A 27018-nucleotide genomic window follows, 5' to 3' on the forward strand; every position below is an offset into this window, starting at 1 on the left:
GTTTGTGGCAGAGGGATTTGGGAATTGTAGGGAGGAGAGGAAGCTCTTAGAGAATGGCTTCTGTATTTTCAATTAAATAGGTTGCAAAGGAGAGGGTGAAGGGAAGGTGTGGAACAGCAGTTATGGGAGATTTGAGAAGGGATGAGGTTTGGAAGAACAGCTGTGGTGTGATAGTGAGCCCCCAGCTGAGATTATGTGACATAAATTTGTATTGGATCCAGTCAATATGGTTCTGTAATTTTCTCCAGCTTTCTTCAACAGCATGTTATTAGAAGTGAAAGCAGCAGATGTTGGGAGTAATCTAGGGCTGAAAGTTGGCAGGGAAAGATTGGTGATGTGATAAGGTGGCAAGAGAATCAAGAGAAGAAGAGAGTATAGAGTTGAACTGGTTCATCAAAGGGTCAAGATAAGATAGGGAGAACAATAACTAATGCAGAAAAGGTATCCTAGGAAAGCACTAATAGGTTGAAGGATTGGAAATCTTAGTGAGCAGGGTTTGAGATTACAAGGCAAAAGGAGAAGAGAAATGAGAAAGATTGTGATCAGATTAGGGAATTTCAGAGTTCACAAACACAGAAGTGGTACACTTGTGGGTGATGGCAAGATCAAGGGTATTACCATTTTTGTTGTTACTGAGCTAAGGTAGAGCTGGTCACAGGAAATGAATTAATTGAGGAACTGGGAGGACAGGGTGTTTGGAGCAGTATCAGTATGTATGTTGAAGTACTCTTAGAATGCAAACAAGGATTGGGGAGGAAAGACCGTGGATCAGATAGAAACAAGTCTCTTAGAGGTCAGTAGATAACAGCTACCAGAATCATGATTGGGTGGTAAATATGGATTTAGTGAACTTCAAAAGAAGAAATGTGATAGAGATAGAAGGGAGAGCCTTGAAGTGCCAATGTGGAGCAAGGAACAAATAACATGCTTCAGTTTGTATTTAACCCATATCTATTCTTTCTTTGGAGGTGGATAGTATGCTTCATAATTAGCCCTCTGAGATTGTCTTAGATCATTGTATTTCTGAGAATAGTTAAGTCATTCACAGCTCTTCATCAAACAATATTGCTGTCACTGTGCACTGCGTTCTCTTAGTTCTGCTCACTTCACTATACATCCATGATATTCCATTTTGCTTCTCTCTCTCTCTCTCTCTCTCTTAATATTTTGACTGCTTCTGTTTCCTTTGTTGCTTCTTCTTTAAGATTCAGTCTATGGGGCATTCTTTAAGGTTCAGTCTATGGTCTATGGTCCTCTATATTCTATCCCCTGCACATCCCCTCTTCTTTGACAGCTTCAACTATCACCTTTCTGTAATTATTTCTGAAATGTCTGTCTCTAGCCCTGATCTCTTCAGCCTCACAATTTTTAACTACTTCCTGAGTATTTCAGACTCTATACTTAAGTGGATCTTTGATCTCACCAATTGGATCACATCATCTAAAAGTACAGTTCATACCCCATCCATTTCTTCTTATTATTCATAACTCTTGTCGACGTATTCTGGTAAATCCTTCTCAGGAAATCTAGACACTGTGCCAGGACCTTCTTCCAGGATTCTTAACATTATGAGAGTACCCATAGAGCAAGTGGGTTTTCCAACCACTGTCATTTGTTTTTTTGTTTTTTTCGGGGCAATGAAGGTTAAGTGACTTGCCCAGGGTCACACAGCTAGTAAGTGTCAAGTGTCTCAGGTCAAATTTGAACGCAGGTCCTCCTGAATCCAGGGCCGGTGCTTTATCTACTGCACCACCTAGTTGCCCCCCTGTCATTTGTTTTTGTATGTGATTGGTACAGCTCTTTAGCCATGCATCTCTTCTATACATATCTTACATGACTCCTTGTGCAGATTAATCATTGGTAATATGCTGCAGCTTTATTTATGCCTATGATACATCTATCTTGACACTTGAAATGACCTTTCTTTTAGATTATTTGAGGATCATGATATTCTAAAATTTTCAGCTATATAACATTATTAGAAGAATGTATTAAGGTGGATTTTTGTTTCAGGGAGAAATTTAGGGTCATTGAAAGTATTATACAGTTTCCCAAATGCCATTCATCTCATATTTTTCCATTTATTCAGTTCTGACCTGAACTCAATGTCCAGTGGTGGTATTTATTAAAGATTTTATGTAATTAAATAGACCAGTTCACTAGGTTGTCCATATAATTGCATATATTGTGGTCTGAACAATAAACATTCTTTATCCTCTTGGGTCCCCCATATGGATTTTTATGCTAATTTCTTTGTGTAATTGTAGATCTCATTCAGAAGGCTGTGAAGCATTCTGGGTTATGAGGTAATTAGCCCACTATCATCCACCAACAGGAGCATGTGGAGGACCTTACTATCTATAGAGGAACTCTCTTCCACTTGGACTGTATACTGAATGTCCTCCACACCAGTAGCAGATAACAGATTTTTTTGTTGTTGTATGTCTTTTGCAGTATTAATAATCATAAGGTAGGCCTAGAAAGTTATCTCTGTTACATTTATTTTTTGTATTTAAAAAAATTTTTACATGGGTACAAAAATGTTTAATGACTCATTATTTGTGAAAACAAAACAAAATGTACAAAAATGATTGGGGAGCGACTGAACAAATTATTCTCTTGGAATTTAGTGGAAAATTACTAAACGTAATGTTGCATAAAACCTCTAAGAAACATAGGAAGGCATAAGAATAGGAAAGACCACTGCCTCTGGTGTCAGAGAAACTTAGGTCAAATCCTGCCTTTGGGCAAGTAGGTAACCTACCTGTACCTCAGTTATCTTAGCTATATTTATTTATTTATTTATATCTATTTTGTGTGTGTGTGAGGCAATTGGGGTTAAGTGACTTGTCTAGGGTCACACAGCTAGTAAGTGTCAAGTATCTGAGGCTGGATTTTAACTAAGGTACTCCTGACTCCAGGACGAGTGCTCTTTTTTTTTAAATAGAATTTTATTTTCCAAAATATATGTAAAAACATTTTAACACCAATTTTTTAAAACTTTGTGTTCCAACTTCTCTTCCTCCCTCCATTCCTACTGTTAAGGGCTAAAATTCTAGCTAGTCTGTCTAAAATATCTAATGAGTGGTCGCCAATAAATTATAAGCTTTAGCAAGAGTTAGGCTTTTAAGCATTTATTAAGGAAAACAAGAATTTGGTAAAGAGAGAGAGAAAGGCCTAGATTTCTATCTATTAAAGGGAGAGCACATTTTTAGCTCCCTTCTCCGCCAGCGTCCCCAGGAAAGAGAGTGAGACTGAGCGCCAGTCTCTTCCTTCCTCCTCCCACTAGCCCGCGTCACTTCCTGACTCCTGGTCTTGCCCTCAAAGACCTTCCCTTCATGGGCAGAACTCTTCTACAGTAAGTATCCAGCAGGTGGCGTCATTCCAATCGTTACAGTCCCCCCTGTTGTTCCTCAAGAAACAAAATGTTTCCTTGACGGAACAGTAAAAAGAATATAATAACTATTGCTAACTAATAATATGTGAACAACAATATAGAAAAGGAAGAGAGGAAAGTTTTGTCCAGAGGGGTGATTTTTTTTTGTCCTCATGAACCGACGCTTTGACATTAGTCCTGCAAAGGGAGGGCCTCTGCAGAGAATACATGTTACAGATGGTGTATATTATAACAGAAATAGAAAAAAAACAACAAATCAAAACTGTTCATTTAAAGTCTCTGAAAGTCTTTTCTCAGATGTCCTCTAGGTGTAGTCATGGAATGGAAGTCTTTTCAGGGGTTGATGTGTGGATGCTGGTAATCAGCCAGGAAAATTTCCTACAAAATTGAGCTTAACACAACTTTAAAATAGCTTTGTCAATAATCAAATCAAACAATGAAAGTTCTCAAAAACATGTCTAAGGGAATTCAGAATCTTAGTTGTTACACATGAAACATATAATAAAACAAAAATTAAAACATTCTTTAAAATTATAATATTACTATAGTCCCCCCTCATGGAGGGTAATTGAGAAGACAATTGCTGCGATATTAATTAATAAAAATAATTTTTATCTTTGTTTTATCACTTTTTGCATCATCTGCCTAATTATCCTCATGCCATTATGAGAAATTAAAAAATCTAATATAATTGGTAACAGGTGTCAAGGCCAAATTCAACACTGTTATTTATCATGACACCTGAGATAATTATGGGGGTTACCATAAAAGAACAGAGAAATGATGGGATATGAGCATTCCCACACTTGAGCAATATGTACTGTCCATGCAGTATGCCAGGCTTAAAATAGGTGGATGGAATATATGTCCATGCCACCGAACATATTGGAGGAAACTGAGTCAGACTTAATCAGATGCATGGGATTGAGATGTCCATGGCATCAGGCATATAGGAGGGAGCATAGAAGCCAGGTGTAGGAGTGAGATGGGTGGGATGAATACTTCCAGCCATCTGTACAATATTGTGGGGAAAAATAAAATAAAATATTAAACCAAGAGAATCCAACCTCAACATTTGTCAAAAGCCGTTCCCTCGGCCATACCTTAACTTCGTGCATGTCTCCCCTCATGTAACAGTTCAATGTCTGCTCTTTGCATGTATTCCTCTTGTGATTGGATGGCATCTTGGCCAACTGGCATCTGATAACTCAGAATAAAGGCAATTAATGTCTTAAATGATAAGTTCCCATAATCCAAGTCTCATATGGATTTAAAAATTGAGGATAATAAATGATTGCAAAAAATGTGAATACATCTTGACTCAGAACACAATATATAATTATGCAACAATTTCAAATAATATCCCTTTTTTGCACTTAGTATACAATTACTTTTGTGAAAAATCAGAACATATTTAAATACAAGTTAAAGCACAACAGAATATCAAAGAAAACTTTTTTCTGAAAAAAGAAAACTTTTACAAATGTTCCCCTCTTTTTTTTTTTTTTGGAATATGCTTATCAAAAATAATACTTCTAGAATCAATTTACACTTGCCATGGCAAACAATTTGCCAGGGAAATGCTTTAAAGAGTTTGATCAAATAATCAGTTGAGAAAAAATAACAAAAACAAACAACTCAGAATATGGGAGCACAATACTCCTAGAATTAACACTGTATTATGAAATCAAAACCATCTTGCAATTTTTTCAAAATTAGATAAATGAATAGAAGAAAATACACATGGAACAATAAAAGACAGTGAAATTCAAACTAAGGAAATCTAAATGAACATGAACTTAAAGAGTATTATAAAATATAAACTTGATCACATGACTAAAAAGCTTTTACAAATATTCTCCTTGTTTTAAAAACTAAGTATAAGACACAATCTCAAAAGCATGAAAATCTCTATGAAAATAAACCCATACCATTAATTTCAAAATGTATATATAATAGCATAGAAATCCTATGTAACCTCTGAACTGACATTATTACTCTGAGTGAATTCAGAACACTTTTGATTCCGATATCTAAAATCCCCAATACTCATATCAATACCTTGCTGCTTACTTCTACATTTCTGTAAAATATGTACCCTTCCATGGCAAAAGAAGCAGAGTCTTGAACTATGGTGATGATTGTCATTCTTATTCAGCTTAAGTTTTTCTTCTTTAACCCCTCTATATTGTCTGTCAGTCTTTTCACCATACAAATGCTTTATAAGATTACTAATTAAAGACAAAAGCAGGTTAGCAAAATTATGAACAAAACAAACATATCTGGAATTTAAAGGGCTTTCTAAGGTTGTCTCAGAAGCACAGCCAGGCTGGGAAAGGGCTGAGCCTGAAGCTGCAAATGTAGTTAGAGAAAGTTGAGCATGCGCATCAGTTCTCTGGACTTCCCAGGCCGGAAGCAATGGGCTTGGCCATGGGAGGAGTAGAGGGTGGGGTCTGGGGAGGAGGGGAGGGACCAGCACAATTTGAATCCGACTTGATTTTGAACTCAGGCCTGGATTCCTCTTCCCCCACTTTGCCTCCAGGCGCTAGGGGATTAAAAACTTCTAGAGGGTGGGTCATTGCCTCCAGGCATGCAAAATTAGAGCAACAATTAGTGTTAGAACTGGGAAAAGCTGCGGGAATCTCTTCAGGTTTCTCTGAAAAAGCATGGTTGGGAGAGTGGGAGATATTTCCTTGTGTGAGTAAGTTGCTGGCTCTTTTAACAAAAATAAAAAGAAAAATAGAAAATCCACAAAAACAAAGCATTAACATGATCTTATCTCCCATTTGTCTGGTTAAACAGACTAAAATCAAAAATAGGATAATTAGGGAGTTTAAAAGGTCCATTTGAAAAAATTTAAAGGAAAACACAGCCAGTACACCAGTACTTAGCAGTTAAAGGGAGAGGGAGGGGAAATTTCTTACCCAACCAGAAGATCAGAAGAAGACTGAGGTTTAGCTTTCCTCTTCGTGGTCAGTCATCTGTTAAGGGCTAAAATTCTAGCTAGTCTGTCTAAAATATCTAATGAGTGGTCGCCAATAAATTATAAGCTTTAGCAAGAGTTAGGCTTTTAAGCATTTATTAAGGAAAACAAGAATTTGGTAAAGAGAGAGAGAAAGGCCTAGATTTCTATCTATTAAAGGGAGAGCACATTTTTAGCTCCCTTCTCCGCCAGCGTCCCCAGGAAAGAGAGTGAGACTGAGCGCCAGTCTCTTCCTTCCTCCTCCCACTAGCCCGCGTCACTTCCTGACTCCTGGTCTTGCCCTCAAAGACCTTCCCTTCATGGGCAGAACTCTTCTACAGTAAGTATCCAGCAGGTGGCGTCATTCCAATCGTTACACTACCCACAAGAACTCAAGCAATTCAAAATAAGTTATACATGAGTAGTCATGGAAAACATTCCCATATTAGCCAGGTTGTGAGAGAAAATGTTAAAATAAACCCCAAACTTCAGATTAAGGAATTGTCAAAGAGGGCAAAAAAATTATTTTAAATGTGTTTCCATCTGTTTTCAGATACTATCAGTTCTTTCTCTGCAGATGGACTGCAATCTTCATAAGTCCTTCAGGGTTATATTGGATCATTGCCTTGCTGAAAATAACCACATGCTTCCCAGCAGATCATCCCACACTATTGCTATTATTTGGTATACAGTACATTTCACTCTGCTTCAGTTCATGTAGTTCTTTCCAGGTTTTTCTAATAGTATCCTGTTCATCATAACTTGTATATAGTACCTTAAACTTGACAGAGAATTTTCTTCATAATAGTCTAGCAAAGTAGGTACCATACGTTTTTCCATTATAATCAATCATCATAACTATTTCCCTCCATCTCACTCCCTTCCCATGACATTTACTCCATCTTCTATCTTCTTTTTACCTATTCCTCCTCAAAATTGTTTTACTTCTGACTACCCTCTCCTTGACTCTGCACTCCCTTTTTTCACCCTTCCTTCTTTATCCTCCTCTCCTCCTACTTTCCTGCAGGGTTAAATAGATTACTCCTCCCAATTGGGTATGAATGCTATTCCCTCCATGAGCTCACTCTAATGAGATCAAGGTCCCTGAGCTAATTCTGTGTTCTAAATTTTTCTTCCTCCCTCCCTCCTCAACCCTCCCTATGAGATCAAGCAATTCAGTATGTCATACTTGTGCAGTAATACAGAACATCTTCATCTTCCTTGAAAGTGTTTTGCTTTTTACTTCACATCTCCCCCAATCTGCCCTTCCCTTCTTCCCTTCTCCCCCCCCTCCTTATCTCCCTCCCCTCCATCAGGGCAAAAATATATTACTATACCTACTTGAGTATGTTTGTTAGTCCTTCTTTGAGCCAATTCTGATGATATTAAGGTTCACTCACTCCCCAACTATTTCCCCCTTTTCTCCTCCAATCCATAAGCTTTTTTCTTGTTTCCTTGATGTGAACTACCTCTCTCCAGACCATCTCTCCCCTTCTCCCTCCCCCAGTCTATTCCTCCTATACCTCAACCCTATTTTAAAGATGTCATCATGGGTTAGTTAGGTGGCACAGTGGACAAAGCACCAGCCCTGGACCCAAGAGGCCCCAAGCCCTAATCTGGCCCCAGATATAAGACACCCCACTCTGCCCCACAAAGAACAAAACATAAATGCTTTACAGTTATCATCCCTTCATATTCAGTTCAGACCTGTGTCTTCTGTGAATTCCTTAATCAGATAGTTCTTATGAGTTAGAAGTATTATCTTCCCATGTAGGAATGCAAACAGTTTGATCTTTTAATATCCCTCATGAAGTCTTTTTCCTGTTTACCTTTTTACGCTTCTCCAGGGTCTTTTATTTGAAAGTCAAATTTTCTATTCAGTTCAGGTCTTTTCATCATAAATGCCTGAAAGACCTCTTTCTCATTGAAATCCCATGTTTTCCTCTGAAAGATTATACTCAGTTTAGCTGGGTACATGATTTTTGGCTGTAGTCCAAGTTGCTTTGCCCTCTGGAATATCATATTCCATGCCCTTCGGTCCTTTAATATAGAAGCTGCTAGATCTTGCTTTATCCTTATTGGAGCTCCACAGTATTTGAATTCCTTTTTTCTAGCTGCTTGCAATATTTTCTCCTTGACCTGGAATTTGGCTATAATATTCCTGGAGGTTTTCCTTTTGGGATCTCTTTCAGGAGGTGATTGGTGGATTTTTTTGATTTCTATTTTAGCTTCTGCTTCTAGAATATCAGGGAAATTTTCCCTCACAATCTCTTAGAGGATGGTGTCTAGGCTTTTGTTTTGGTCATGGTTTTCAGGTAGTCCAATGATTTTCAAATTATCTCTCCTAGATTTATTTTCTAGATCAGCTGTTTTTCCAAGGAGATATAACACATTGCCCTCTCTTTTTTCATTCACTTGGATTTGCTTTACTGTGTCTTGGTTTCTCATAAAGTCACTAGCTTCCATTTGTTCAATTCTAATTCTTAGGCAGTTATTTTCATCAGACAGTTTTTTAATTTCCTTTTCCATTTGTTTTTTCAAACTGTTGACTTTTTTCTCATGACTTTCCTTCATTGCTCTCATTTCTCTTTCCATTCTTTCCTCCCTTTCTCTACATCTCCTTTCTATTTCTTCTACTTTTTCTTCAAAGTCCCTTTTGAGAGCTTCCATGGCCTGAGACCAGTTCATATTTTTCTTGGAAGCTTTGGATGTTGGAGCTTTGACCCTGTTATTATCTCCTTCTTCTGAGGTTGTATTGTGGTCTACCTTACCCCCAAAGAAGTTTTCGATGGTCTTCTGCTTTCTCTGCCTACTCATCCTGGCTTACTATTTCTTGGCTTTTAACTCCTTCTTAAAGTGTGGCGCTGCTTCCAGGACACATTGTTCGAAGTATAGCATGTCCTGGGGGATGATTGGGCTTCTTCTCAGCCTTCCTGGCCTCGATTTTATTTGATTTTAATCTCTCCACTTGGGGGGGGGGGCTGCTTCTTGGCTCTGCTCCTGTTCCCAGCTTCAGAGGGTCCCAGGTGTTTTGCTTTGAGGGGGGGGGGCAGGTTTTAATCTTGCCTGGTAGGTTCTCTGGTCTGGAGACAACCTCAAGCCTACTTACTAAACAACCAACCAGCAAAGCTTTCTGTAGTGTGGTTCTTAGCTTCCATGAGCCTGCTCCCCTGCTCCCCTCCCCCACCTGGGCCTCCAGCCACTCAGGATTTCTTCCTGGTTCTGTGCTGGGGTGGGACAGTCAAATTCTTCCCCTCAGGCCACTGGTAGTCCTGCACTTACCACCCCCTCCCCCCCCCCCACCAGCCGTTTAACCAACTGAGAACTCAGTTCCAGAAGACGCTGGTGCTGCAGCCGATTCAGAGGCTCTGGGGTAAATTCCTTGGGCGGGTGTCTGGTGTGGCAGCTGATTGTGGTGTTAGGCTTTACTCATGGCCCAGCATGACCCCCTGAAATCTATCTATAGCTGGAGAAAACTCAGCCCGTATTTTTGTGGGTTTTTCTGCTCCAAGGGTTCTTTTATTCCTCTGTTGCATTTATTAGGAAACTGTGTATGAGTTTTAACATATTACATGGGTTACACTTTATTGGAGGAAGGTCAAAGTTGCATTTTGTTCCACCAAATCAAATGCTGTTTTAGAAATAAAACAATAAGTACAATGGAATCTTGTATTGACATGCCTTTCCATCAGTTGTATGACTGTAAAAATGTGGTCTGTTATAGATTTTCATTGACAAATGCCTGCCTCTTCCCTGGGGCACAGTAGATCGAGTGACATGCCTGGAGTCAGGAAGACTGATGTTCATGAGTTGAAATCTGGCCTTAGACACTTGCTATCTGTGTGACCCTGGGCATGTCACTTAACCCTGTTTGCCTCAGTTTCCTCATCTGTAAAATGATCTGGAAAAGGAAACGATAAACTATTTCAGTTAATATCTTTGAAAAAACCCTATATAGGATCACAAAAGAGTCAGACATGACTGAAATAACTGAACAACAACAAAGACCTCTTCCCTTGTCATGTTTTTTGCAGTATGCCATTGATATAGGTGTAGATTCTTCTAACAAAGATTTTGTAGAGGTGAGAAGGCATATCAGTTGGTAGCTATTAATATCCTTTCAGTTGTCTTTTCAAGCAGTACTAAATACTTTAGTTTTTCCAGTAATTTACATCTTCTTTTCTTTTCAGATATCCTAAGAATCCACCAAGAAAAGATTCTTCTTGAAAGTTGGACTAGACAAAATATATGCAGAGGAGGTTCATGCAGGAGGTGACACAATTTTGTTCATTCCATCTTTATTTTATTTAGAACCATTTTCTACTTCCTTAAGTTGCCAGAGATTGTGATATTTTTAGAGTCCAATACGATGTCTTCACTACTATCAATTGAAAAAGTATTTGCTATAAAAATGCTAACAGATCTTTATAATCTGTATGCTGTCTCTCCAGTTATATATTTAAATGTACTTTGAATTCTAAACTTTCTCCAAATTTGTTCCCCCCATTGTTTCCTATTTTTATAAGATTATACCATTCATAATCTTCCACCATCCTCTTCCATAAAGGTTTATCAATGAGGTCATATTCTTAACCAGTTTTGCCTTTAGATGCCATGTCTCTGCTAAGTACTAAGATCAGGTGATATGATTTCTAGCCCCTCTTGACCTCCTTATTATAATTGCTTTATATTTTTAAAATTTCCCTTAGAAATCTTGTTAGTCCATGTTGATGCTTGTTTTTTTATCCACTCCTCTTTTTGTCATTAATAGCTTGATGAGAGTGAGGCTAGAGCTCTTTATATTTCATATCATATCTTCCCATTTTTATTCACCTAATTCCGTGATGATTTTGACTTTTTCTCTAACAAGTTGAGAATTTGCCAATACACAGAAAGAAAGTAATCATATTAATATTAATATTTTCATTGTAAATAAAATCAGTATATAAGATCTTTGCCAGCAAGTGATGTACAAGTTCTCCTGGGAGAAGTAAACACAGGAGCTGCCATGGTTGGTTTCCATGTGTGCCCCAAGGAAATAAAAGCATCATTCCATTGGATGCTTTGTGATCTTGCTCTATAGTGCTCAGGTTCTGATCAATTAGAATTGCAAAAAGGATCGCAATTCATGTATCAGCATCTATTGTGCAAGGAAGGAAATCCTATGAAGAACTCAATAAAACCACCCAAATTAAGTGAACGTATCCTTTAATGTTCAGCGACTTTAGTTCCACACCAGGGTATATTATCACCTCCCCACCTGAGAGCTAGGAGGATAGGGCATCTTGGAAAGATAATTTAATAGGAGAACCATCATGGGGCTCAGAGTGTGAACAAGAAGAGAAATTCCTTCTAGAAGGAGATCTTGTGCTAAAAGCAGCATGGGTACTTCAGGCCCAGAAGAGATCACAATAACCTATACCATGTGGTCCTGGGGCCACATCAACTCCAGAGAGGAGGAGACCCTTATGCTTTTTTTTTTTTGATGGGGCAATGAGGGTTAAGTGACTTGCCCAAGGCCACACAGCTAGTTAAGTGTCAAGTGTCTGAGGCTGGATTTGAACTCAGGTCCTCCTGAATCCAAGGCAGGGGCTTTATCCACTGCACCACCTAGTGGCACCCCTCTCCCCCTTATGCTTTTCTAAGGATAGAGAAGCTGACTTCTTGGGTGCTACCACCAATTGTAGTGACTAGAAATATTACTTCAAACCAACCAGGAGAGAGAAGGTGAGAGCCGGAGAGTACTTCCAAATGGCTTGCCGACTTGGGAAAAGGGTGAGGGGTACAACTGAAAGCTTCACAAGGCCTGCAGCTACTGGAGGAGGAATCTTAGGGAGGCTGAAAAAGGAAGGATCTTTTCAGTCTAGGAAGAGAGGAGCATAAAAGGGAGCATGGCCAGAGAATAAAGAAGAATTTGTCTTGGGGGAACCATAAAGGAAATGCTTGTTAAGGCTTGGGGTTCCCATACACAGAGATGAGACCTAAAGAATTAGATTCTTTGACACTTGAGACGTTGCCAAACAAAATCTATTGACTAGAAACCAATGATTGATCTTATATCTAGCCCTGATACAATTGGACCCAGGAGACTTTGAGAGCAAGACTTAGTGGAACTAGGAGGCCACCAATACAAAATATGAAGGAATTAAAAAAAAATAAAGCCTAATTCATAGTTTGTGGAATATTAAACACAAGAAGCTTATGACCTTTTTTTTTTTTTTTTTGGTGAGGCAATGGGGGTTAAGTGACTTGCCCAGGATCACACAGCTAGTAAGTGTTAAGTGTCCGAGGCCAGATTTGAACTCAGGTCCTCCTGAATCCAGGGCCGGTGCTCTATCCACTGCGCCACCTAGCTGCCCTGCTTATGAAATTTTTAACTTTTTACTTTGATTTATTATTTTAAACTTCTTGGGCTGCTAGGTGGTACAGTTGAGTGCCTGGAGTCAGGAAGACTCATCTTCCTGAGTTCAAATATGGCTTCAGATACTTATTAGCTGTGTCACCCTGGGCAAGTCACTTATCCCTGTTTTCCTCAGTTTCCTGATCTGTAAAATGAGATGGAGAAGGAAATGGCAAACCACTTCAGTATTGTTGCCAAGAAAACCCCAAATGGAATCCCAGTGAGTCAGACATGACTGAAATGACAAATTTAAACCTCTAGTACTAGAAACTCTACTTAATATTCCCTTAAGTAGAACCTGAAAGTTGATGGTGGCCATGATGTGACCTACTGGTACAGCCAAAGGTCAGATTCTTATCATATTAGGGCTGAACCTTGGCAGTAACCTTCTCATTTATCTTGGCTCCTCAACTCTTTACCCTTCAGTCAGATTAATTTTTTCAGAATACCACTTTGATTATGCAACTTCCCAAAATAAAAGCTTTGAGTGGCCCCTTCAAACCCACAAAATGATTTCCTAATACTTTGTTCAGCACTCAATGGACTGTATAAGTTGTCCTCAATTTTTCTTTTCAGTCTTATCTCCCAATTATACCCTTAACAAACTCTTTGCTTCTGATGATCTGGTTTATTCTTTATCTCCTAAGTATATTATCCTTCTTTGGTTTTCACTTTTAGGGTGCAAGTGAGGAGAAAAGGGCAGGAAAAATCATTTTAGAAAGCCAAAACTGGATTAGCCAACATTCAGAGTTCAGTGGAACTTAATTATTTAAGATACCTCCCAATTCAGCAATCTCAAACAGTAATCCCAAGATTCTGTGTCTAATAAATGAATTCAGCTCACTCATTTAGGTCTTGGATTGCATGAGTTCAAAGGTATAGGCCTTGAGGCATTCCTAACTTTATAAGAGGTATACCCATTTCCTTTAGCAAAGATGATACCTGTTTTAGTGTTGCTGTGCTCTTTAAGTGGTCAGTGCTGGTGTCTGTGTACAATTCAATATGGAGCCATGATTAAGGGATTAAGGGCTAGCATTCATTCTTCTTCATGCATTCCCTCCGTCTGGGATCTAACATTATGGAACTAGCTGTGAGACCAAGCATAGGGTGTGGTAGTGTGGATAGTCAAGCAATCAGAAATTCATGAATCATAAATTTAGTTTTAAACAGTCACATTACAGTTCATTTTTACCTTAGCAACTTATCCTGGGATAGAAGGCAGGACAATGTAGCAAAAATAGCCCTAGATTTATTGTCAGAAGACCTGGATCCAGAGGAGCTGCTTAGCATCAGTGTGACTTTGGGTAAAGTTCTTATTTATCTGGAACTCACTGACCTTGGCTGTAAAGGTTATATTGCTTCCAGCTCTAAGTACTGTGAACCTCTAATATTCAAGTCCAAAGATCACATATTGCATTATGAAATGTCCTCAAGACTTTAGTCTCTGATTCTCCTCAATCTTCTTCCCCTCCCACCCCACTGCCACAGGTTATATTCACTATATTCTTAACCTGAGCTTCTTTCCATGTATCTTAACTTATCATTTTTGTGTAATACATCAATAGCTAATTTGTTCCAACGGTGCTATTTACACTGATGTGAGAAGGGCCTAAGAGAAGGTTCTCAAGTACCTTCTAAAAAGAGTTCCCTTCATGCCCCTAAAAATCTCTGAGACAGGTGTTGAGACAAGCGTTTTACAAATTGGTGGCTGAGACATTCAGTGACTGCCCAGAATTATAGTGTGAATGTTTTGCAGAGCTATAGAAATAACTTTATTCTTTGAGCCCAGATACAAAACCAGAGTTAAACTTTAGAGAATTTGGAATCTCGTTGATATGAGTGGGTACTTCCTTCTTAGGTCACAGATCTATCTATCTGAGGCAGCTAGATGGTGTAGAGGATAGAACTCTGGGCCTGGAGTGTGAGGAAGACCTAAGGTCAGAGCTTGTTTCACACACATAGATTGTGTGACCCTGGCAAGTCATTGAACCTCTGTTTGCCTTGGTTTCCTGAACTAGGAAATTTATAAAATGATAAAACTTTAATAGTACCTACCTCCCAGGATTGCTCTGAGGATAGAGTCTGATAATATGTGTAAAATGCCTAGCCAATAGTAGTAGGTGCTATATCAACGTCCTCCTTGGTAGACTTTCCCAGTGCCCTGGGGACCTTTTCTGGGTCTTTTGACAAAGTTAGCATGCTAGCTCTCCACTGGTTATCCCTCACTCAGTACATGACCAGCCCACCTTCTTTTCTATTATGTATTAATTTTTTTTTGTTTGTTTAGACTTGTGAGTTCATTAGTATAGGTAAATCCTAATGAGTAAACTTCCTCTGCCAAGGCACATCTTCAAATCTTCTGTGACTTTTAGTCTCGAGACTTGCCTGGGTTCACAGAGCTAATCTATGTCAGAGGCTTTTCTTAAAACTAGATGTTTCTGTCTCTGAGGCTGGTCTTCTTTCCACTCCCTAAGAGACCAGAGTTATTGTCCTTATATAAGCAATATGTAAGCGTCTACCTCCAAAACTCATATCGATTTCACTGTTGATGTTTGTCTTTGGAATGTATCATATGACATTTTGGCAGCATCTTGTTATTCTAATTGTGTTTTGTTTGGCAGATATGAGAATTAATTTGAATTCTCTGAGCAAACACAAGTAGATGGTTGGGAAGGTAGTTTGAAGTGTCTTAGGTGACAGAGCAGGAAAGTGCTTGCAATTATTAAAAATGTTTTTTTTTTTATGAGGGGAAATTGCAAGGTAGCTCTGATAGGCTATCTTCTAACTATGTTCTATTGATTTGTTAATTCTTGAACATATTCTGCATCTTCAAAAATGGTTGTTGATTTATTTATTATCAGTCAATCCTTACATAATAATTCACCTTTTTAGAGGCTGTCATAAGTGGTATGCTGGTGAACATTTAACAGTTGACTCATGGAAAAAAGCATGTATGTATAATATTGTAAGCTTACCACAAATTTTATTGAATAACACAAAATGTACAAATAATATAAATTCCATAGAGCCAGTTGATTCTCACAAAATGTTTTTGTTAAATTTTTTTTTTTTTGCCAAACTCTTATAGCCAACCTATGCTTGCAATTCAACCTTGATATAACAAATGGAGTTGCATCCCAATTCACTAACTTTCCCCCCAATTTATTGCCATTAAATCTTAGATGAGATCTACCATTAAAGTATGTCTTACCCTGGCACGGTTTATATTCATTAAGCCAAAACCTCTTTCAGCCTCATTAATATTGATTGCAGTAGTACTAACTTTTTAGCTTTATGTGTAGTTCTAGAGATTATAATATTGATTCTACATTATTATCTACAAAATCTCGAAAACTGTTCATATAGATTTCATGTATTAAAATTTCACTTAAATAGTGCAGTAGGTTTTTTGTTTGTTTGCTTGTTTTACTGTGGTGAATTAGTTCTTCACCATGCTAAGTTGATATTTCTTTCTTTTTTAAAAAATAAAATTATTTTATTATTTTTCAGTTACATGTAAAGATAACTTTCAGCATTTGTTTACATAAGATTTCCAATTTCAAATTTTTCTCCCTCCCTCCCCTCCATTCCCCACCTCCCCCCCAGACAGCAGGCAATCCGATATGGGTTACACACACACACACACACACACACCAACATTAAACATATTTCTGCATCAGTCATGCTATAAGAGAAGAATCAGAGCAATAAGGAAAAAACCTCAAAATGGAAAAACAACAGCACCAAAAATAAAAGAAATAGTATGGTTCAATCAGCATCCATATTCCACAGTTTGTTTTTTTCTTCTGGATTTGGAGAGCCTTTTCCATCATGATTCCCCTGGAACTTTTTTGTACCATTGTATTGGTGAGAAGAATCCAGTCTATCACAGTTGATCAACACATAATGCTGATGATTAAGTAGATATTTCTAATAAATCAAAATAATTTTAAATGCTTTCATTATTTCTATCTGATAAAAGATATAAGCCCATGTTTTGAATTCTACTTTCTAGTAACATTCTTTGTGAAAGCATAGGATTTATTATCTTTATTCAGCGTGATATCTTTAGACTTATTTGACTTAATCAGATCTCTAACTTGAGATTCATAAATCTTTAAATTCTCCAAAACGCTCATGGAACATTTGATTTTTATGCTTTCTGAATGTTAATTGATTCTGACTGCAGTACAGCTGACTTCTTGAGGAATGTCAATCATTAAAACATGGTATTACCAGAACTTAATGTTACCTAATCTCTTTGCCAAACCAGACTGAGAAGAATGAGAAAAATGCATATGGGGTATGGGATATGCACAATATACAGCAGTAGCAGTTCAAAAACTACATGCCACCTGTCTTGTTCCCAGAGCTCAACCAACATTAATAATTTTAATCTCAAATTCTTTAGCAACACTTTCTCACCTGGTTTGATTTTTATAAGATTGGCAAAACCAGAATATTTTATGTAGAAATATTTTAAATTATTAATTTACTTTATGTCAGATACTGAACTGTCAAGTTATAATTGAATCAAGGATTTAAAACAGTTCCAAATAATGACTTTAGGAAAATTTTCCAGTAACTTTGTAGCTACTCCAGACTTTTTTCCTCACTGTGTATTAGCATCATCAGTACAAAATTCAATTGTTTGCTTTCAAATATTCATTATGAAAGCCATAGTAATTTAACATAGACAGTAATGCATTGAAAATAGACTCTGCTGTGGATGATTGACCTCAGTGATTTTATACTAACAAATAACATTCTTGGTACAGAAGCTGGTTGAACTTTGCACCTGTGGTAAAATAATGGAATTTGGCAGATGCCCAGGGGTCCGACCTGATTGACTTAGTAGAGTTTGAATCGGGTGTGAATGAGAAACAGCTAAGTACCCACTTAAAGATGATTAGATTTTAGCCACAACTGGCTGGCCCTGTTAAACCTAGTTTAAACTTGGCCAACCCTGAGAAGGAGTGTCCTCAGAGGCTGTAGACTTCGTCATCAATAGGAAACCAGTCTCAGCCACACAATTTGAAGGACCTCCCCTTTGGGGGAGGGAGAAAAAAGTAGAAAAAGGGACCCCCAACGGGAAATCAGTCAGTCAGTGTCTGTCTGTCTGTCTTTCAGTTTGGGTTTTGAGACAGTCTTTGCTAGAGCCAGGGAGATTATCCATTATCCTCTTTCCCTATTCCCTTGTCATTGGCTTAATTAATTTCACCTTTGCTGTGTATTTTATTCCCATTAATAAAACCTGATTTGTTTCTAGAAAGAAGCTGTCAATCCCCTTTCTTATTGGCCTGGGAGACATAACTATAAAAGGGCAGGGCAGCTAGGTGGTGCAGTGGATAGAGCACTGGCCCTGGAGTCAGGAGTACCTGAGTTCAAATCCAGCCTCAGACACTTAACACACACTTACTAGCTGTGTGACCCTGGGCAAGTCACTTAACCCCAATTGCCTCACTAAAAAAAAAAAAAATTAAAAATTAAAAAAAAAGGGCAGTTCAGAGGAAACTTTGGACCTAGAGGTCCCTCATTATTTTCTGAACCCCAATATTACGGCAAGCCACCCCATTAACTCTCCCCATATTAAATTTGGCCCCTACACACCAAATTCCTTAAAATTTAGCAACTGTTTCTCATGAGCAAATAGGGGCTAACTCTAGCACGCCATTGCGTCATTCTGCTCTGAATTACCAAATAATATTTTGATTCAGCAGTAAATTAGAAATTGTTTTAGACACCTTAGGAATATCTAACTCAATGTCGCTAAATACTGTGATGTTCCATTTTGTTTCCCTAAATTGATTTACTTTGGGACTTTTTGTAGATTTTCTTGACAAATTATATTTCCAAATTTTAATGTTACAGATGTGGCCATTTTAATTGACTCATTTACATAGGCTGGAATCAGTTTTTTAATATAAGTAATCCCTCAGTTTAGAGATGTGGTTTAAAATACTTACCTGATTATATATGTATAGTATATGGTATGACAGAGTTGTCAAACTCACTGCCCACAAAACTCCCCAGTGCAACCAGAAGTGGATTAAAATGTAATTGGGAAATGTTTAACAAAACTTTTAAAAATATAATAAAAATAGATAGTTAATTTGTGACTCTCCTTTGGGATGCTTATATATGGTTTAGAGCCCTCCATTTTTATTTGAGCTTGATATCACTGTATTGTACTGTGACCACAGTGTTAAGATGACATTTGAGTTTATCAACTCCAGTTAAAAATTGTAACCTCTCTTGTAATTTGGAGGTGAAAAGTTCTATACACTTTTTTTTTTTTTTTAGTGAGGCAATTGGGGTTAAGTGACTTGCCCAGGGTCACACAGCTAGTAAGTATTGTTTGAGGCCGGATTTGAACTCAGGTACTCCTGACTCCAGGGCCGGTGCTCTATCCACTGCGCCACCTAGCTGCCCCTATACACTTTTTTTCAAATACAAGAGTGTTCAACTTTATTTTAAAAACAAAACAACAGTCCATTAATAGGAAGGCTCTTTGGAAAATTGTGTAACAATATAGGGGAAGAGCACAGTAATATGGGAGTATCCAATGCTCTTCGCCTAGATATTATTGAAGAATATGCTAACTTTATTTTCCTTTTTTTTTTTTGTGGGGCAATGGGGGTTAAGTGACTTGTCCAGGGTCACACAGCTAGTAAGTGTCAAGTGTCTGAGGCCAGATTTGAACTCAGGTCCTCCTGAATCCAGGGCCTGTGCTTTATCCACTGCACCACCCAGTTGCCCCTAACTTTATTTTCCTAAACTACTTCAAGGAGTATTTGTTCTAATAGAACTTCCTCTGGGATAATTTTTGGGTCTCTAGCATTTACAAGGGCCTTCTAGAGAGATTCTCTAACCAGGACTTTTGTTCTTGAATCTCCTAGTTTGCAGAAATCCACTAGAAAAAAAAATTACTATTTTTCTCATTTTAGACTATAGTTGCACGGGCTGTTTTCCAGTGTGTGTCATTACAAGTCAGATCTGTTCTTCTGAGGTAACGTTTGCTTGCTTTCCTGATATCTTTTGTGCTATTGTGCTCATTTGAGATCATATAGTTCAGTTTACCTAAAGCATACTGTGATAACTAGTAAATGTTCAGTTTTCTGTCCTTTTTAAACTTTTGAAAAAGACCTAAATTGATAATTGTGACATGAATCCAGACAATCATCTGATATGAACTACAAGTCTAAAGGATAAAGCTTGCCTAGAAACCCCAAATAATCAACCCCATGAGCTTATTCCCATATTAGGACTTTTCTGAGTTTGTTTACCTTTTAAGTTAACCTGCTTATATTAGTGAAGGGTAAGTTAGGAACTCCATTTGGATTGCCCTGTTCGTTTTTAAGAATTGTCTTAGGAAAATTTGGGGTGCCTCATGTTGAAGGGATCTAAATGAATTTTTTTCTCTAGATTTCTAAAGATTACCTTTTCTATTAAAGGAATCCTTGGAGAGATTTTGATGTCTCTTGTATGAGAAAGGACATCTGGAGGTTTTGTGTCCAGACTTTCAAGTTGGCTTGGCCTATATGATAAAGGAACTCATGTATGAATTTTTACCCATTATAGTTTGGTTTCTCATCTAAAGGTGAGGGAATGACTTCCAATAGAATTCCGAGTCTCTAATCATTGTGGGGTGTGCTTCATGTGTTTGTAGAGCTCTGTAGTGGCCTGGTTTTTCTTGGAATATAGGAAGCTAGATTTTTCTTTGCCCCTCCTCTCCCCTCCCCTCCCCTTCCCTTTCCCTTTCTCTTTCCCTTTCCTATCCCTTCCAATCCCATTTTTTCTTACTGGTTTAGAGGACTTTGCAAGCACAAAGATGGCATTATACAAGTACTAAGCAAGAAATAACCTCTGATGAGCTTTCTAAATTGTTCTTTGTTCACTGAATCTGATGAGAGGTTGCTCCTGTGTGATAATGCAAAGTCTTCTAGTTGACTACACAGTAGGAAGAACTGAGAAGTTATTGAAAGGGACGACTGTCCATCTTTGGTCTCTTTCCTTGGCTGCTTAGGGACCTCCTTCTTTCAGCCTTTTTCTTTGGCTGTTTAGGGTGAGGAAGAGTACTTTAAGCTTCTCCCAAGCACCTGAATTAGGGAAGAGTAACTGGTTGCATTCTCCATTCAGCTGCCTTGGGGCCATGAACATATGGTACCTCTTTTTGGTTATTCTTTTCTGATCTTAAGGGAATGACTGTTGTGAGGTAGGTATGTCCAGATTACCTGATTAGTTCAGGAGATGTTCAAGTCTCATCAGAAGTCCCAAAGGCAGGTGGAGTTGGTAGCAGAATACACTGGAGCTGGTAACAGCAGTCATAGTAGTAAGGAAGAATATTTTATATTAAGTGTTCTTACTCTACCTTCTCTATAAATCCCTTTATAAAAATTAATGGAGTTCAACTGGATGATTGATAAAGGGGAGAATACTGGTAGGGATTCAACAGTTACTATGTTAGAAGCCACAACCTCGGGATTCTATCTTTAATGCTTAGGGGAGGTATTAGCAATCCACCAAAGCAATTTTATTTCATAATTTTTTTCCTTAGAGTTTTTCATTTGCTGAATATTTTAGGGTAAAAAATTGAGAACTTTAAATTAAACCAAGGTAGGATCTTCAAATATAGATACTACTGATTTAGAAAGATAAGAGAGATTCATAAATAGAGTCATATTTATGGAAAAAAAGTTCAAACCATGGATCATAACTTTGCAAAAATTTTGTTTTCCTGTTTTTAAAAAAATCTTCCCTATAAAATATAGAGGAAGTGATTACTTTTTATAATAAACATTTTTATTTAAAGATTTGAGTTCCAAATTCTATTCCTCTTTACCTCCTTCCCCTCTTCTTCCCTGAGGCAGTAAGAAATCAGATATAGGTTATACACGTGCAGTTATGTAAAACATTACTATATTAGTCATTTTGTAGAAGAAAACTCAAAAGAAAAAAATGAAAGAAATAAAGTGAAAAATAATGATTCAGTCTGTGTTCAATCAATATCAGTTATTTCTTTGGAGGTGGATAGTATACTTCATCATTAGTCCTTTTCAATTGTCTTGCTGAGAATAGTTAAGTCATTCACAGTTCTTCGTCAGATAGTATTGCTATAGCTGTGCACAACGTTCTCCTGGTTCTGCTGACTTCACTGTACTGAGTTCATATAAGTCTTTCTAGGCCTTTCTGAAATCATCCTGTTTGTCATTTTTTATAGCACAATAATATTTCATCACAATTATATATCACAGTTTGTTCAGCCATCCCTTAATTGATGGGCATTCCTTTGATTTCCAATTCTTAGCCACAACAAAAAGAACCGCTATAAATATTTTTGTGCAAATAGGTCTTTTTCTTTTTTGGGGGGGGGATGTCTTTGTGATATAAATGTAGCAGTGGTATTGCTGGATCAAAGAGTATGACAGTTTTATAGCCCTATGGGCATGGTTACAAATTACTTTCCAGAATGGTTGGATCTGTTCACAACTCCATCATCAGTAGATTAGTGTCCCAGTTTTCCCATATCCCCTCCAACATCCAACATTTTCCTTTTTAGTTATATTTGTCATTCTAATAGGTGTGAGATGGTGCCTCAGAGTTGTTTTAATTTGTATTTCTCTTATCAATAATGATTTAGAGCATTTTTTCATATGACTATAATTTTAATTTCTTTGTCTGAAAACTGCGTGTTCATATCCTTTGACCATTTATCAATTGGGAATGACTTGTATTTTTATAACTTTGACTCAGTTCTCTATATATTTGAGTAATGAGGTCTTTATCAGTGATACTTGTAAAAATTCTTTCCCAGTTTTCTGCTTTCCTTATATTTTTGATCACATTGGTTTTGTTTGTGCAAAAGCTTTTTCATTTTATATAATCAAAATTACTTATTTTACATTTTGTAATGCTCTGTCTATCTTCTCTGGTCCAAAATTCTTCCCCTGTCCAGAAATCTGACAAATAAAATATTCTATGCTCTCTTAATTTGCATTTGGTATTACCCTTTATGTAGAAATCATATATCTATCTTGACCTTATTTTAGTATACAGTGTGAGATGTTGTCTTTACCTGGTTTCTGCTATACTGTTTTCCAGTTTTCCCAGCAGTCTTTGTCAAATAATTAGTTTTTATTCCCAAAGCTTGGATCTTTGGGTTTATCATATATTAGATTACTATAGTCATTTACTATACTGTAATTCATACCTATTCTATTCCACTGATCTACCACTCTATTTTACAGCCAGTACCAGATTGTTTTGATAATTAACACTTCATGATATAGTATATAGATCTGGTACTGCTAGACCACCTTCTTTCACATTTCTTTTCATTGATTCACTTGATATCCTTGAACTTTTGTTCTTCCAGATGAATTTTGTCATTTTTTGTAGCTCTATAAAATGTTTTTGATAGTTTGATTGGTATGGCACTAAATAAATAAACTTAGGTAGGAATGTCACTTTTGTTATATTGGCTTGGCCTACCCATGAGCAATTAATACTTTTTCCAATTATTTAGATCTGACTTTATTTGTGTGAAAAGTGCTTTATAGTTGTGTTCATATAATTCTTGTGTTTGTCTTGGCAGGTAGGCTCCCGAGTATTTTCTTTGTGTACAATTATTTTAAATGGAATTTCTCTTTCTATTTCTTGCTGCTAGACTTTGTTGGAAATATATAGAAATTCTGATGATTTATGTGGGTTTATTTTGTATCCTGCAACTTTGCTAAAATTGTTAGTAATTTCATGTAGGTTTTTCATTGATTATCTAGAATTTTCTGAGTTTAAGATCATATTATCTGCAAAGAGTGAGAGTTTTCTTTCCTCATTACCTACTCTATTTACCTTTATTTCTTTTTCATCTCTTAATGCTATAGCTAACATTTCTAGTACAATATTAAATAATAGAGGTGAAAAAGGACACCCTTGCTTTACCCCTGCTTGTACTGGGAAGGCTTCTAGCTTATTCCCAAAATAATGACTTTCTTATTAATTCCTAGGCTGTTGTTCTACAGAAGGAATTCTCATTATATTTTCAAGTCCTAGATATATTAAATGTTAGATAGATATCCTAATTGGTATGGCTACACATGATGCATTTGATCTTATGCCAGCGGAACCTGAACAGTGAATAGATTTAGCTTGTGATAGTACACTGAAACAAGTATTTGAACCTGAAAATCTTAGACTTTTTTTGTATACATGTGAACAGAGAGTTCTCTAGTTTATCAAAGTGATGTGATTTTTACTTACATTCATAACATCTAGTTTTTATAAAATAAAACAGAGATAGCCAAAATCATATACAATTTAATTCTAGACATTAGAAATGTTTTCAGTAGTTTCCTGTTGTATTTTTAAATCTTCAAATGATATTTAAGTAGAAACTTGGAAAGGAACAAATTATAAAATTAGCATTTAAAAGAGTTTTATCAAGCTCAGAAATAAGTAATAAAATACTTTTACAATGGAAGACTCATTCATTTCCAATATTGAAAAAGGGAAAGAGATTTTCTTTAACTTTTTGTGGAAAAACAATAATTTTTGAATATGAAACACAAACTCATCCAACATTAGATATGGAAGAAAACTTGAACACCTTCTACACTCTTCTCTAGGTTAGAGTTCTATAGGTTATGACCCAGTGTTCATTACTATGAACACGACATTCCATGAGAAGTGTTTTTCTCCAAATATAGGAAACTGGTAGAGAAGTTTCTATATAATTATTTGCTTTATATCACATGATGAAAAGATCCACGTTTGCTCTTTCCTTGACATTTTTGAGATTTATACATCTCTTCATTGTTATTTCTTCCTGAACTTTCTCCATATGCATTCATAGATGATTGGCTTAGATCCATCAGATGCTTGTATTTGTGTGATAGCCATGATTTTCTTTTCTCTCAGGCCAATAGCTATACCAAACATCTAACTCCATGTATTGTATTTCAGGTGTGCTAGCAATGAGAGGATACCTGGTGTTCATAATTCTGAGTTGTATCTTTCTCTATTATGTACTTCATTGCATTTTGTGGAGGGAGAGTATCGGTTGGTAAGTTTTATTTTTCTCTTGAAAGAAAACACCCTCATTGATTGTAATTTGTTGCAAATATATGTTGAATTGAGATTTTTATAGAGATAAATATCACCAGGGACTTCCCGAACCTCTCCTTATGTCCATGTATATATATTAATTATAATAAAAAAACACTAGCTCTGCTGTAGAAGTAGTTCTACTGAGACATTTGCTTACTAGAACCCTGTGTTTCAACAGACTTTTCTTTTTTAAAAAAGGCAAGAAGTAGTATGGTATAGTGGGAAAGGAGACAGCACAGTGCTAAGAGTATTATGAAGAAAGCATGGTGGGGGGGGGCAGCTAGGTGGTGCAGTGGATAAAGCACCGGCCCTGGATTCAGGAGTACCTGAGTTCAAATCCGGCCTTAGACACTTGACACGTACTAGCTGTGTAACCCTGGGAAAGTCACTTAATCCCCATTGCCCAGCAAAAAAGAAAGGAAGGAAGGAAGGAAGGAAGGAAGGAAGGAAGGAAGGAAGGAAGGAAGGAAGGAAGGAAGGAAGGAAGGAAGGAAGGAAGGAAGGAAGGAAGGGAGAGAGGAAGGGAGGGAGGGAGGGAGGGTGAGAGGGTGAGTCTAAGACTAGAATTGTAGAATTGACTCCAGGACTGACATTCTATCTCATTGTACCACCTAGCTGTCCTAGGTACAGATTATACTTTGTTGCCATTGATCTAGGGTTAGATGAAATCATGGAGGAAATGATTCTTTGACTTTGTGGTATTGGTGGGAGTCAATAACTAAATTTAAACTTATCTTCAAATGATATACTCATCCATGAAATCTGAATTAAACATTGATAACTTTATGTTGAAGAAATTGAGTAGTACATATTTAGACATAGTAATAGGTGGTAAAATAAGAAACTAATATTCAAATAACTTCTTGCCTGTACCTCAGAATTCCTTTTGGAATGATATTCTGACTGATGAAACTGCAATATGTGTGTAATGCACAGAGCTTCAGATATTTTATTAATATTGTTTTTCCATTTTATACAAAATTATTTTTGATACAGTGAGTCTTCTATGAAACACCACATATTGAAGATTTTGAATATTTATATGCACTTTTGATAGAGTGAGAACTTCCCCAGAGAGAATTTTCTACTCCAGCATTATTTTGGGCAACATTTTTTTCCCATCCCCATACCCAAAGACCTATAGTTAAAAACAACTTTTAATGATCTTTAAAATACAGAGCATGTGACTTTAACTATTAAATTAAATAAATTAAATGCTAGTTTCCTTTTGCATGAAAAAAAGCATTAAATCTAAGTTAAGCTAAGCTAGTTCTTGCTTAGCTTGTATTTGAAAGCTAATGATACATTTAAGCTGTTCTTCTGCATTTAGTTCCTTATGTATCAACAACTATAAAAGCTTCTTAGGTAGAAAGGAAGGGAAATGTATTTAGTGAATCATTAAGAACTCTTCCAGAAAGAACGACCCAAAGCTGGGATCTCTTCTGAGCTGCAACAGCAGGTGTAGAGTGAGAGAAAGAAATTGTATTGCTTTATCACTAATATATTAAATTTGCCAGGGAAATTCTGATAATTGTTTAACAACTGGCTTTCTGGGTCAAAAATATACATAGGACACACTTTTGAGTTTAATTTGCATCATTAACATTTTCTTCATCCCATTCCTAAATCTGGACAATTAACAGAGTAATAAATCAAGTCCTGATTTATAGCATTTGCTGATTTCTGAGGTGTAAATTTTCACACGGAAAATTTAACAATTGGCTCTCACTAGCCAATTGAAACTGGCTCCAGAACACCGTTAGATAATGCCTATACTTTACACATCCAGGTTGTATTGGTGTTTCCCATTCAAATCCTCCTTCCTCCTGCAGATCTCTCTTTCTTCCCTTCTCACCCCTCCTTTTCACTCCTCCATACTGTTTTAGATTGGGTACGCCAAAACCAATTCCAGTGTTAAGCTTTTCGGTTTGTTTGGAAAATGGATCCCACAAAACTGGAATGAGGCTCAGGATAGATCCTAACAGTAGCTCTAAGGCACAGCTGGGATTTCACAAGCCCAGAACAGAAGTAGACCCAGGCATCCTGCCCTCCATCTTACAAACTCCCTTGTACTAAAAGAATCACGGCAGAGTCTGAAAGTTGGAAGATAGCTCAATGGTCATCAAGTCCAACCCATCCCCAGACAAGAACCAA

General features: G+C 37.1%; 1 protein-coding gene across 6 annotated transcripts in view; it reads left to right on the forward strand.

Moving 5' to 3' along the window:
* The window catches only part of ST3GAL6 (ST3 beta-galactoside alpha-2,3-sialyltransferase 6), an 85526-nt gene that overhangs the window by 20267 nt on the left and 38241 nt on the right, over positions 1 to 27018 (forward strand). For 2 of the 6 annotated variants that reach the window (XM_043997184.1, XM_043997185.1), the window contains exons 2-3: positions 10550 to 10631; positions 24721 to 24820. In XM_043997184.1, the coding sequence (XP_043853119.1) occupies positions 24732 to 24820 (89 nt within the window). In that variant the 5' untranslated portion in view covers positions 10550 to 10631; positions 24721 to 24731. Of the gene's footprint in view, positions 1 to 10549; positions 10632 to 15691; positions 15711 to 19706; positions 19769 to 24720; positions 24821 to 27018 lie in introns of those variants that run through there. The other 4 variants (XM_043997188.1, XM_043997187.1, XM_043997186.1 and 1 more) reach the window with 3 other exon arrangements.

The sequence above is a fragment of the Dromiciops gliroides genome, chromosome 3 (genome assembly GCF_019393635.1).
Source record: "Dromiciops gliroides isolate mDroGli1 chromosome 3, mDroGli1.pri, whole genome shotgun sequence".
Lineage (NCBI taxonomy): Eukaryota > Metazoa > Chordata > Mammalia > Microbiotheria > Microbiotheriidae > Dromiciops > Dromiciops gliroides.